Source organism: Echinops telfairi, unplaced genomic scaffold (assembly GCF_000313985.2).
Source record: "Echinops telfairi isolate 266 unplaced genomic scaffold, ASM31398v2 ScPeMD7_8;HRSCAF=38, whole genome shotgun sequence".
NCBI classification, from domain to species: domain Eukaryota; kingdom Metazoa; phylum Chordata; class Mammalia; order Afrosoricida; family Tenrecidae; genus Echinops; species Echinops telfairi.
Genome location: NW_022103905.1, coordinates 12735784 through 12749972, shown reverse-complemented (window position 1 = coordinate 12749972; position 14189 = coordinate 12735784). Strand labels below are relative to the sequence as shown.

General features: G+C 40.5%; 1 protein-coding gene across 1 annotated transcript in view; it reads right to left on the bottom strand.

Annotated features, from left to right (window-relative positions):
• UNC13C (unc-13 homolog C) overlaps positions 1 to 14189 on the bottom strand; it is a 586641-nt gene that overhangs the window by 270359 nt on the left and 302093 nt on the right. The window contains exon 14 of the mRNA XM_045286469.1: positions 8200 to 8356. Coding sequence (XP_045142404.1) covers positions 8200 to 8356 — 157 coding nt within the window. The remainder of the gene's footprint in view (positions 1 to 8199; positions 8357 to 14189) is intronic.

Sequence of the window (14189 nt, the reverse complement as noted above, 5' to 3'; positions counted from 1 at the left end):
TAATCCCTATGGAGGCAATAAAGCACATAAGAAATGAGCCTTATCCTCCAGACGTTTCTAATCATGTTAGACAGGCATAGCTATCCAGTCCCCATAACCAAAACCTAAACCCACTAGCTCCAATTAGATTCAGAATACAAGCTACAGGAGAGGATACAGATGCAGCAGTCAAAAGGGTGCATGGCATTGGGTGAATCTGCTGCCCGTGCATAAGGCCTCTGTAAAGTGTTGTAAAGCAAAGATGTTACTCTGAGGACTAAAGTGTTCCTGACCCAAGCAGTTGTGTTTTCAACCATATACAAGTGAAAGTTGGACACGGAATAAGGAAAACTGAAGAACAGATGCATTTCATGACGGTGCAGGTGAAGTATATTGGAAATACCAGGGACTGCCAAAAGGACCAAGCAATTGTTTCAGAAGAAGTACAGCTAGGAGGATCCTTAAAAGCAAGAACAGCAAGACTGCCTCACGCAATCAGGAGAGACCAGTCCTTGGAAAAGGTTATCATGCTTGGCAAAGCAGTGGGGCAGCGAAAAAGAGGAAGACTCAGGACCCAACGGGTCAACAGTGTTTGTAACAATGGCCTCAAACAGAAGAACAATTGTAAGGATGGTGGAGGATCAGGCAGGACTTCCCTCTTGTGTATGAATCAGAACCAACTTGCCAACAATCAACAACAAAACCAACGGCCTTGTTTTGTCCTCGCCAGAGCCATAAGACCTTTCCAGGTTAGGGGGATACCAATGCACTTCTTTCTGAATCCCCAAGCTCTATCCTTGTGGATCATTTGCTTTCAATAAAACAGGAAAAAATTAAAAAGCCACTATAATCATCTATTTAGGCCACAGTAGAGTGTGTCATTCAGAAAATCAAGAAAGACAGCGTGATTCACTTCATGTCTCTGGAGGCCTCATCTGACCCTCAGTGGTTGGTACGAAGCATCCAGATAGCTGAGCTGAAGTAACTCTGGCCAACCATACAGGATCCAAATCTATGGCCCCTTATTTAAATTTGGCAGACCCCAAGGATCCCATGGCCCATGCATTCTTCTATTCTCTCAGAGCATCTTCATTTTGTTTAGGTGATAAATGCACCCCATATGGTATGCTTATTTTCCCAGCTCTTATTTTAGAAAAGATTGGTCACGTGGCAGTTTTTGCCAATTAGATAAATGTACAATTCACTGGGAAAGCTGACTACAGAGAAGAGCTTCAGCGTGCACCCTGTCAATGAAGTCTTCCTTGGGAAGATTGGAAAGCATTGCTTGTGAGTGTTTGCTATACAATTCTTTTATATGCGTTCATGCTTTGTGCCCTTTGCATTTCTCCTTTTCTTCAATTTACACCTAGACACTCTAAGGGAAAGCAGTCATCCGGTGACCATAAGGTGAGGAACTAAATACAGCAAGAAAGGACATTCCGTATCACCCCCAATGCACCCCTTTTAAAAAATCACAATTCTGAGACATGACACCAACCCTGATTTCCTTACCTCTGTCCTTAGGTTCCACACCCAAACCCAAAACCAAGCCCACTGCTAGCTAGCCAATGCTGACTTGTAGCCATACATAAGGTTTAGAGGCTGTAAGTCATTACTCCCATAGATAGCCTCATCTTTCTCCCACAGAGCAGCTGGTGGGTTTGAACTGTGAACCTTGCAGTTTCCAGTCTAACTCATATGTCTCTCTCTTTCACACACACACACACACACACACGCATGTACACACACGTTAGGTTCCTATTTTATGCAGCTGAAAGGAATTTGACTCAGATCAAACATTTGGTCTCTCTATCTAGGTCAGGGGTCCTCACACTTTAAACAGGGGGCCAGTGCACTGCCCTTCAGACCCGTTGGAGGGCCGGACTATAGTTTAAAAAAAAACTATAAACAAATTCCTATGCACACTGTACATATCTTATTTTGAAGTAAAAAAACAAATGGGGCAAAAACACCCGGTGGGCACAAATGTCCTTGGCGGGCCACATGTGGCCCGCAGGCCGTAGGTTGAGGATGCCTGATCTAGGTCTTCATTGCCCACGGGGAAAATTTCCATTGCAAGAAAATAGAAAAAGCAGCGATGCTTGTTGTCACTAAATCGCAAACAACATCAGGTGATATGAAATTAAAAGTGTGATTCTGATAGAATCTTCATAGAGATTCTTTTTAACAGCAGGACAGCTTGAAATTTAATTGTATTTGCTCTATTTCTATGTAACTAGAGTGAGATTGCCTTTGCAAGAGCAAAGGAGGCCTGCCGCCTGCCTGATGTGATTTGAGGAATAACAAATGTCTGGGTGATTAGAAAAATGTTTTCCCCAGGGCCGTGGCACAATGCCTGAAATTCCACATTATCCACTTTGTTGCCTTAAATAAGGATCTGTCTGATATGAGGCAAACCAGTAAACATTGTAGGTTTGCAAACATTCAGATCTAATTAGCTGAGGAATAACTCTAGATTAGAGATCAGAAAACTTTGGCTCTAAAAGGCAGAGGGTACATCTCTTTGTCTTTCATTCTGTCTTAACTTCTCAGCTCTGCCACAAGTAAACAACAGCGTTCACAGGTAACTCACTATCGAATGAGTGTGGCGGTTCCAAAATGACTTTATTTATGGTCATGGAAATTTGGACTCCATAATTCTCATCTTTGGATTTTTTTCCCCATTTAGAAATGGCATTCTTAGCTCACAAACCAAACAACAATTGTTGGGCTGCCCTTTAACGAGGGGGATGCAGTTATTTCCCCATAAAAGCACGCTGGTAAATGTCCCGCAACAGCCTGTAAAATGTGGGAAGCGTGTCTCGTGTGGATGGATGAAAGAACATTTACACCACCCAGGCTTCTGAAGAAATGGTGCCGGGCCAGGTCTGACCTCCTATTTCACAGGTTTCAAAAAATTCGACTCCACCAGCTCAATATGGATGTCTTCAAGGTAGAAGAGGTAGACCTCTAACCCCCATGTTCCTTTACCAGTAGCCTGACACCAAGAGTCAGGGTACTACTGGACTTTTCTGCTGGGTCTGGTAATCCATTACAACAGCCACCAACAAAACAAAAACTCTTCTCAGGAACAGGCGGATGCATCTTTCTACTGTGGAATGGCAAGTGGATTCAAACTGCTGACCTTGTGGGTAGCAGTCTGATGCCTCCCTTTATTCTTTCGATAGAAACCATGATTTCAGAGTTTTTGTTATATGAACAGTGGTCAGTGAAGCTACAAAAGCCTTTGAAGAACACACGTGAGCCAACGGTCACGAAGGATTCCATGGTGTGCACAGGGTCTGGGGGCAATCCGTTAAGGCAGGGCATCCAACCCTTTCAAATGGGTTTAATCCTGGCTGCTTCATTCAAGGCAGCACAACTGGATCAGACAGACATCTGTAACATGTGGCTGTACTGGAACAAGAAGCAGAAGAAAACGACCTGGGAATGGGAGACTGCAAAGAGTCTGTGGCAAGATGCTGGATTGTTGTCATCTTGGATCTAAGCCCCACTGCATCCAACTTTGATAACCAAGTGATCAATTTCGTTCTGCAATACATACAGTATACATATTGAAACCTTATGTAGAGTTTACTAGGCTATAGACTTTTACAGAAATAGCCTCCTCTTACTCCCAAAGCTGCAGCAGGTGGGTTTGAACCATTGATCGTGCGGTTGGCCATGAGACGCTGCTTACCCAACATCCCTGCCAGGGCTTCTAGGATGGAGATGACGTATTTAGCAGGGAGTCAGTCAATAGTATTTTTGGTTCTGCTTATGGGGCTAGTCAATCCACATTTTAGACATCCCCATCCATTCTAGGTTTTGCTCTGTGATGGATTAGACTGGAAAGAACCAGTTTAAAGTCCTACCTCTAAGCCAACTTGGAATCTCTCAGGGTCTTGCATCTCCCTTCCTACATCCACAGCCTCCAGCCATTTCCACTGTTGGCCGTGTTACCTTATTAGTAATAAACTCCTTTCCTGTAGTTCTTGTATCCAGACATAAATTAATACTTTCATTTACGTTATAAAAAGATCTGCAGTGAAAAAATTGTAGGAAGAAGTACTATTGAGGTACGTCAGGAAGTTTAATTAAAAATATGATTTTCTTGGTTAGGTAACACATTTGTCAGGTTATAACATTTATGTTATTTATAAATATGAATTGCATACCATATTTTATATTGGCATTCTTCTTCTGAAGGAGCACCTCCCACCCTCAGATATTTAAGATATAGGTAGCACAAAACATGGATTTTCCCCTGCCAGCAAATCATAAAGGCAACGACCCACTCCCCAAATATTCCCTACATTCTCTTGCATTTTCCTCATCATTTTTAATCCACTATCTAGATTCAGCATGACTTGCTTTGCCAGGACTAAAACCCTCAGTCTCTTTCGCTAACTAGAATGCCTATGGTCAACATTCAGAATTGGTTTACTCATTTTCCCTTTAGTGTGTCTTATGTTTCAGAGCCTGGAAAACTTAAAGCAATTATTTACCAAATTATTTTGAGGCAAGGTTTCTGTGGATCTGCATTTCTGCCTATTAAATATACTTGCTCTCATATTTGGAAAGTAACATGAAGTAAGTAGAAGTCAACTGCCTTCTTGGCCTCTGCTTCCAAGTCAGCCACAGAGTGAAGTTTCTGGTTTTGAAAAGATAACTTGTACACTCAGTGTAGGAAGTCTCCCAATTTCCCACCTTCCTGATTTTATATACATAAGTATATATAAAGGTTGCAGCTTCCCTGCTAAGTAGACACCACTTGCTATTGAGACACTTATAATGGCTTCTCCTACAGTTCTTCAAGTGACATTGTAAGATCCAATTCTCTGTTATGGCAACTCATATTTAAGGTAGGAAGAATGGTTTCTATCATGACAAATTGAACCCCATTTAACCCACTTTCTCGCTCTCCTTAACATTGACTTTCTAGAATATTTCTGAATCAGAAATTCAAATTATACCCTATCCAAAACATGTTTTATTACCTTAAGAATAAATTCCACATATCTAAGATTAAAGGCTCTTATCTAAAGCCAACCTAGTAAGACACACGCCTATTATTTCTCTCCGCATACATACTCCATTAAACCTATTGTTTTCATTACTTCCCTTTGCCTCTAACTCACCAAATTTCCAAGCCTAAGGAAGTTTTCCTACTACCCTTTGGACGTTGATATACTGCTTGTCGACAACATTCCTCTTTGTTTGTCAAGCTTCCATTAGCCCCTAAGAAAATTAATCACATGTTCCTCTACAAGTTCAACATAGATCTGTACATACAAGCTCTTTGTCATTTACTATATATTTTTGGATTGATTTCTAATGACATTTGTACACAGAAAGTCTGTATTACAGCAAGAATAACAGTTTCCTTAAAGATTTTTTTTTAATAATATTCATAGGTAAGAAAGCATTTTCCATTTTGGAGACTCAATGTCTGGGTCCCAGCTTTGAGAAGGATAAAGATGATTCAAATTAATTAAATCTCCACCAATAGTATCAGGTCTAGTAACTGTGTGAATCAGAGTTTGGGACACCACAGTGGAGGCAGGGGACATGATACATTAAAATAGTTTACTTGACAAACAGTATTTTCAGTCGGTATAGGACACCAAACCAAACTCCCTGCCATCGAGTCAATTAAGATTGACAGTGACCTTGCATGACAGAGGAACTGCCCCTGTGCCTTTCCAAGACTGCCTTTACCAGAGAAGAGGGTCTCGCTCATCTCCCACCCAGTGGCAGAAGGTTGGGGGTGTCAAGCTGCTGACATGGTGGTATCAGCCAACAAGTACCCCTCTATGCCACCAGAGCTCAGTACCATACAATTCACATACCAAGTCAGTAAGTTATCAAGCAGCAGGCTTCCAGAAATATTTCTTTTAACAGACTCGACAGTAATTTGTGTTTTACATATGTATGAAAATTTCTTTAACTAGGTTGCCAGGGAAACACTGAATTATACTCAAATCTGTGTGGGTTGTCTTCTTTGGGTCAGCATGAAGTAAAGGAGCATGTTACTAATTTTCCTCTAGGTACCTCTTATGGTGGGTATGAATCATATAAACACATCTAATTTCTCAGAAGTAGAAATACTCAATGTTCCACAAGGTTGGACTTATTCTTTACAATGTGCCCAGATAGAATATTATAAGCAAAATACTATCATAACACAGAATTCTTTATTACAGTTAAAATCCCAAGACAATACCTATTATTATCGATATGAGATTATTTTTATAATAAAACTTTTCTATGACCTGCTGTTTGGTCATAATAGTATTTTGTTCATCTGACTGAGGAGAATTTTTTGGCCCCAGATCTTTTAACCGTCAGTCTAACAGAAGTAAGTGATAGTGGGGAGGGCAGGAGAGGTGAAATCCTCATACTGTATAGACTCACTCTTTGCTTCTCAAAGTGGTTAGGTAAAAAGATCAGACCATGATGCAAAAAATGTAGGGTCACACTTCAGCAGATCACACAATGGAAGGTGACTATCAAGACATAACTGCCAAACCACAGAGCATCATGGCCCAGAGCCACATTGACACATAACCTTCAACAGCAGAATCAGGGATGCTCTTACCCCACACCTTTTAATTTGTGACAGCCGGACTTTCGTTACTCAAAGAACAAAATGGTTGTATAAACAGTTGGATAATGGATTTTCAAACTATTGTAATAAAGGCAAAACATCGAATGAGCTAGTTAATACATAAGGCATAGGTATATCTATTACTGTTTTTAAAATCTTTGATCCTATTTGATTTTCATTTTACATATGAGAGATGTGTTAGAGTAAGAATTACTTTCCTCATTTAGCATTCTGGAAAACTGAGTTTGAATGATCTAGGAGATTGGCCTCTTCCCAGGTGATTTACATATGAACTCAAACACCAGGCTCTCCCAACCCTAAGAATGTTATTTTCTACTGGTTGTTACCTCTACCTTAAATTCCAACTCAGCTCATGCGATGTCTTCTCTCTCCTCAGAAGAGAGTGGGAGAAGAGTAGACAGCGGGACTTCCTTATTATTATTGGGTTTATTTGCTAATCATTTGTCCTGTCTTACTTTAAACTCCTCACTACTTTGAAGGAAGCATTCTCAATGTAGATCCTTCTTTCCCGTTTTGGCCAATTTGAATTTGATTACAATTGTAAAGAAGGAGTTCCAGTGACGAATGAATATACAAGGGAGTCATTCTTGAATCTCTTTAGGATTCCTATCTTCCGGAAAGTTCTATGTTTCAATGGGTTCTTGAGCCATTTGATACCTTGGGGCGGACAGCTGAATGCACAGCAGACAGTTCTCTTCGGCATGTGCTCTTACCCCCCAGCACAGAAGGAGTCAGTGGACAGGCAACTGGAAGACTCCAGGCTTCCGAGAGGCGAATCAGCTCACACTCACCAGGAAACAGCCCCTGACGTGGTCAAGCAAACTCTACATATAGAAGTAGTGCTTACAATTCTAGTATGTTCTCATAAAACCTATTCCCTTCTCCCACCTCACCCCTCCTACCCCTTGGGGCTCACTGGAAAAAGCAATTCCAGATAGAAGTTCTTTTTTATTATTATTCATTTTATTGGGGGCTCGTACAACTCTCATCACAATCCATCCATCCATCCATTGTGTCAAGCACATTTGTACATTTGTTGCCATCATCATTCTCAAAACATTTGCTTTCTACTTGAGCCCTTGGTATCAGCTCCTCATTTTTTCCCTTTCCTCCCTGTTCCCCCTCCCTCATGAACCCTTGATAATTTATAAATTATGATTATTTTGTCATATCTTACACCACCCGACATCTCCCTTCACCCACTTCTCCACTGCCCGTCCCCCAGGAAGGCAGTTATATGTAGATTCTTGTAATCGGTTCCCCCTTCTGCCCCACCTTCCCTCCACCCTCCTGGTATCACCACTCTCACCACTGGTCCTGAGGGGTTCATCTGTCCTGGATTCCCTGTGTTTCCAGTTCTTATCTGTACCAGTGTACCTCCTCTGGTCAAGAGCTACCTTTCCACTGTCAAATATTAGTTCACCCAAAATGTTTCAAATGAACTTTGGACTTTAGCCCATTCTATTAATAGATAGTCCCGATGACTCCCAACTGCAATACGATTTCAAGAGCATCTTAAGTCCAAAGCCCTTTGAAACATATCTCAAATTAGCTAGCAGAGATATTACTGTTCAAAAACTGGTACTTACCCCAAAGTTGGTAGCTGCAAATCGATCTGAGGCAGAAACCTGTACATTGGTGGAAACCGTCGTGTGGGCATAGAACGCGTTTATGTTGGCCAATAGGGTGCTCATGACGGCTGGGACACCAGGGCACATGTATTTAGATGACAGACAGGAGAAGTGCCTGCAAGACAAACAGAGTAGGACCTCTTAGGACAGAACCCAATGAAGTCACAAAGCAGCAGATTTTCCAATATCAGCAATTAAAGCAATTCCTCAACATCCATGATACAGGAAACACCATTACTCCCCAATCTCAAATCGAAAGAAGAATTCCTTTCAGTCTTTGGAAAGTGAAGTGTGAAATGGACCAATCAGACGTGATTTGCCATTGGGAGGTGTGTATCATTTCTTTCAACTGCAACAGAGTTGTGACAATACTCCAAAAATACAATTTCCAATGAAATTTAGCACCGTTGTAAAGCACCAACTCAAAGGGCCCCCTCCCTCACTTTTGGACCAATTGAATTGCCACCTATTTCATTTCCTAAGATGCCATAATCCAAGCAGAAGGCTATTCTTTCACACCTGTATTGCCCTTGCATTCATGTGTTACACCCCTATCTAACATGCATCTATAACACAGATCTCACATGTCAACTAACAGGCTACCTGAGTCCACTTAGAAAGTGTTCCTCACAAAGGAATTCTCTTCCACAAAGACTTCTGTAGTCTAAGCACTTGGTTATAACTCGCACTGAATACGGGAAACACATGAATAGTGAAGATCAATTGAGTGATGCTAGCTTTATGGGTTAAACACCTTTTAAAGCTTGAAAAAGAAGATAATTTATCATCAGATGCATCAAAAGCATTCGATCTTGGTACTTTGCTCAGAGAACCCGGTTTCATTTGAAGTCTAACAAAAGACTTAGCAATTGAAAGCACACCTTACAGAACATGTGAAAAGAAAATATGAATAGAATAATGAAATTTCAAGAATCTAATTTGGTCATTCTTGCTCTCAGAGCTTAGAAATGTATTCTTCTAGCTCAATATCTTTGAGTTTTCATTACAGAACAGAGAAAGATGCATCTACACAAAGAATGGACCTGAATGGCAACAAACAAACAAACAAACAGGGGGTCCCAAGAATTCATCTCACCCTGTCACTTGCCTAGTTGCCCAGAACTGGCTAATAAAGGTCATTTTATTTTTTTCCCCCCAAAGGTAGCTTTACACAGGATATTTTGTAAAATTATAAACATTTAAGCCATTAGAGTTACATTGTTTCAATAATTTGACCCTGGGGGTTGTATTATCAACGATTGTTGCTGCATCAAGGTAAATGCTATTTTTACTTCATTGTCTACTAAACTAGTTATAATAACTTAACATGTATTAAGAAGAGCATAAAATGATATAAAGTTATTGAAGACAGAAACGCGAATCCGTTTTTGTTTGCGTTCCCCCTCCCCCCCAACTCCGGGTAATTATACTTGTTAGAACCTTTCATCACAAGTTGTGGATTATACAGCACCTAAGTGGAATGGAGTGAGGATGGCATGCATGGACAGGAGAAGTGCATACCTTGCGGGCGAGAGATACAGGAACATCATAGACAATTGCTAATATCAAAGATGATAATTAGCTGAAGTCTGCATTATCAATGAAGAGGGCTGCTAAGGTCTCTCCCCTCCATAATCTTGCTTTTGAAAGGGATGGAGTCCCCTTATGAAGCAGTCAATGTTGCTCAGTCGTTTTGTGCAGCAGCCACGCTTAAGTGTTAGTGCCTGAGTAAGGTGCCGGCATAGCTTAGCCGTTAATTAAAGCACAAATAACAACATAGGAACGTGCTCCCCACATCAAGGTGTGAACCGTGTGGCTTAAGAGGAAGTAAAACAAGCTTTTAAAAGTTCATGTCTAGAATGACAGTTATTAAATGTTGCTCACTAGTTATAACTGAGGGAAAGATAACTACAATATGGGAAAGTTGGGGAAGTCAAAAAATGAGCTGGTTCTGTAGGATTTTTACTCCTGTAAACAGTTGTAAGCTTGGAAATACAGAAGGGACCTGCTATGAGTTAGCATCGACTCAGTGGCAGTGAGGATTTTTTTTTAACACTTTTATTAGCACTTAATCCACATATCACACAATTTAATAGTTCAATCATATCAAGAAGAGTTGTGCAATCATTACCACAATCAATTTAAGAAATTTTTCTTCCTTTGCTCCCTGCCCCACCCCCACCCCGTGGTTAAATCTCTTTTAAAATGAGTTGTAATCACCATCTGTTCTAGCACTACCTCCCTCCCTCCTCCCACATACATTGTTTGCTTCCCCCCACCCCCACCCTTACCTCCCCTATATCCCTTTGCCTCAATTATCTCCCTGCATCTACTCCTCCTGTGCTTCACAAACTGTAAAACCAACCCAACAGAAACAATAAAAATCAGGAACAAAATAAAGTGGTAAGGATAAAGTAATAGCAGCCCATGCATAACCCACTGTACAACCAGAGCTCCTTTACATAAACAAGAGATGTAAATAATTCTCAGTTACCTAGCTTAATAAATCTTTGCTGTGCATTTATCATCAATGGTAATAGATAATGGATAATAGGATGGGTAATAGTTTCCCCATCCATGGGGAAACAGGAAATAGTAGACAGTGAACGGGTACTTTTTCCTTAAAAAAAATCATGACTTCAACTTCAATTCATAGTCCAAATACTAGAATTACAGTACTCTGAGGAAGCTCCATTAATTCTGATGTGTTTCTGTTAACCTTTTATACATTTTTATGTCCAAGTCAGTTGGCCAGTGCTGCCTTCCTTTATGAACTGCCCACGTAGTACACAGCCACACAGTTCTGGCACAGTACTCCACGAAAGGGATCCAACGTTGATTAAAGTATGATCCCTGATGTGATTTAAAAACATGCATACCCCCAAGGAAAGGGGTGTGTAATAAGCTCTAGTTTTGCCATACCGAAGGGAGTGCTATTAACAATGTAGCTAAAAGATTCAGAGTGTCAAGGATTTCTGAAGGTGTAAGGCTTAGGGGTGCAGAGTAAAACTGTCAAAAGAGACAATTTCTCTGAGGGTTAAAGGCTGACAGGAAGTCACTCACTGGTGGACAATCAGAGGACAAGAGTTTTAAATGACTATTGAAGAATACATAGTTCAGTGTCTCTAGAACTCATGCAAACACACGTTGATCAAACACATCTGAATGTCAAACACTGTTGTTTACTTTACTTACAGAGTAGTGAAGAATCAGACACACACATAAGAATAAGTCTTTAATAAAAAGAAAGGTATGATGGTGTACACTAAGAAGACATGAGGCTAGAATATGTAAATCATGTTTTGCTGGGAAAAAATTTAGAGCCCCGGGTTGCAATACTGAGGGATATAATGGACAAAATATTGAACGCGGGAAGCATTAAAAAAAGGAATATACTGCCATTGTACCAAGAATCATTGATTAATGTTCAATCCTTTCAGGAGGTAGCATATAGTCAAGAACTGGTGGTATTAAAGATGGCATCAAGCTTCACGGGTGCCATTGGGGGGAAATCAAGACTCTAGGAATTGATGGACGACCAGTTAGAGATGCTTCAACCAAAGGATGCAATTCTAGCCATATTCCGCTATCGAGGCTAAGAAATTTTATAGGCAGCTACCTGACAACGAATTGGTGAAAGAAATCTGTAAACATTCCCATTTCAAGGAAGGTGAACTAACAGAATATGGAAATTAACAAACAATACCATTTTTCTTCAGGTCATTTGACTTAAAACATTGAAAGCAGGTCATTTTCATTTCGTTTCCTAATTCTAGACCTTGGCGCTTTTCATTCTAATACATTGTCTTCTCCCGCTGCCGTTTGGATTCTCTGCCAGTGTCTTTTACTTCATTATTCCTCCATGTACTTTAGTTATCTTCAAGAACGAAAGGCTTTTCTGACATCCATTCTGGTCTTAGCTTTCTATTTAAGGATTTTAGCCTCCTTCATGTCTTATGTCATCCCGCTGATGAAATGCATCAAATCTATTCTTGCGTGGTCTCTAAATTCAGGAGACATATACTCAAGGTCACATTCTGGCTGTCTTGGACTTGTTTTAATTTTCTCCAGCTTCAACTTATACTGGCATATGAGTAATTGATACTGTTCCAGGGTCAGCCCCTGGTCTTATACTAAGTGACAGTATTGACATTCTCCATCATATCTTGCCACAGTAATGGATTTGATCCCAGTGTCTTCTCTCCCCTAAGGTGCATGCACACAGTCACTATTTTTGTTGTTGTAAAAATACATGTTTGTAATGAAAAAGTTGACGGTTTTGCAAAAATCTATGGTGCTATCTCTGGCATCATCTACCATCCAGGTCGCATTTTCTAATGACCAACCCTTTTTGATTTCAACTTCTACATCACCAATAATTATGAATGCAATTATATCTCTGAACGTGCACAGACCAAGGCACCATGGAAAGAAAAATAACCTGCGTAGGAAACTCTAGCAACCTCATGCTGGAAGTACCCGGATTTCCAAGAGAACATTCTATAGCTGGTGTGGCCAAAGGTAAGACCAGCAGATCCATAGAAGAGTCTTGTGTAATATGTTAGGCAAGTTGTACACCTCTTATATTCGGGATTGTGTCAAGAGAATTTCCAAACAAAATTCAAAATCACGTGGAAAATGAATGTAACAAAAAAAAAATTGTCCTAAACAAACTCTCCTGCAGTGAAAGAGAAAATGACATTAGATTTGTGTTTTAAGTAGTTTAACACAGGAGGAGGTACTTTTGAAAGGATGGGGTTGAAGGGAGGTAAGACTAGAGAAAAGAGCCCATCTGGGAGTTTGTAAACGTAAACACGAAATAAAAAGACAAGAAATGTGCCATAAGGTGAGGAGAATTAGATGGCGAGTTGTTTTAAGTCGGAGAATTTCTGAGCAGCACATCTACCAGATATTTGAAGGCTTGGAGAAGACAAGACTTAGATCATTAGCATGTAGGAAGCAGTCAAAACCCTGAGAATAGAGGAAACCACTCCACGAAGCCTTTGCAGAGGGAAAAGAGAAGTGTGAGAGAATGGAATCCAAGAACAACCAGGAGCCACCTGGCAGGAAAACAACAAAGCTCACATGGAGGAAGCACACCAGCCTGTGTGATCGTGATGTGTAAACGGGAACAGGTATAAGAAGTTCAAAAACAAGCAACCAAATTGATGTGAAGGAGTGTGGACAAAGTGGAGACCCAAAACCCACCTGTAAGATAATTGGACAGTCCCTCACAGAAGGGCCACATAGAAGGGATGATATATATATCCATATAGATATCCAGGGTAGAGTACAGCACTGATGAAACACATAACTATCCTCTAGTTCTTTAGTACTTCCTCCCCTCCACTAGTATAGCCTTAGTTTTGCCTCACAACCTTGCTAGACCTGCGTATGTACACTGTACAATCAAGATATTTAAATGCATGAAATCCATGATAGATAACTCTCTCAGCCACAGTAATAGGACTAACGATTCCCTGATGGATGTATAACCCCACTCAAGGGGAACGAACAACAGAATTGTAGGTGCGTGCATATATTGGATGGTGTAAACTATGGCAATAATAATACCATGGGGGTGGTAGAGTGGGGAAGGAGGGATGGAGGGGAGCTGATAGCAAAGAGTTCCAGAAGAAAGAAAATGTATTGAAAATGATGACAGCAATTGTACAATTATGCTTAATCCAATAGAACCATGGATTGTAATAATATCTGTGTTAGGCAGGGTTCTGTAGACAAACAAAACCAGATTGCTAATAATTTTAAATATAAACTTACATATAGATATATAACACAAGAAATAAACAGTTAATTAAATTATAAAGCAGTAAAAATGGCTGAGTGCAACTCAGTCCCGTGAGACAGTTGTGAGACACTGGCAGTCCTTCAGACTTGAGGGCCGCCAGGTAGTCCTCTGTAGAGCAATTCACATTATCCGGGCACAG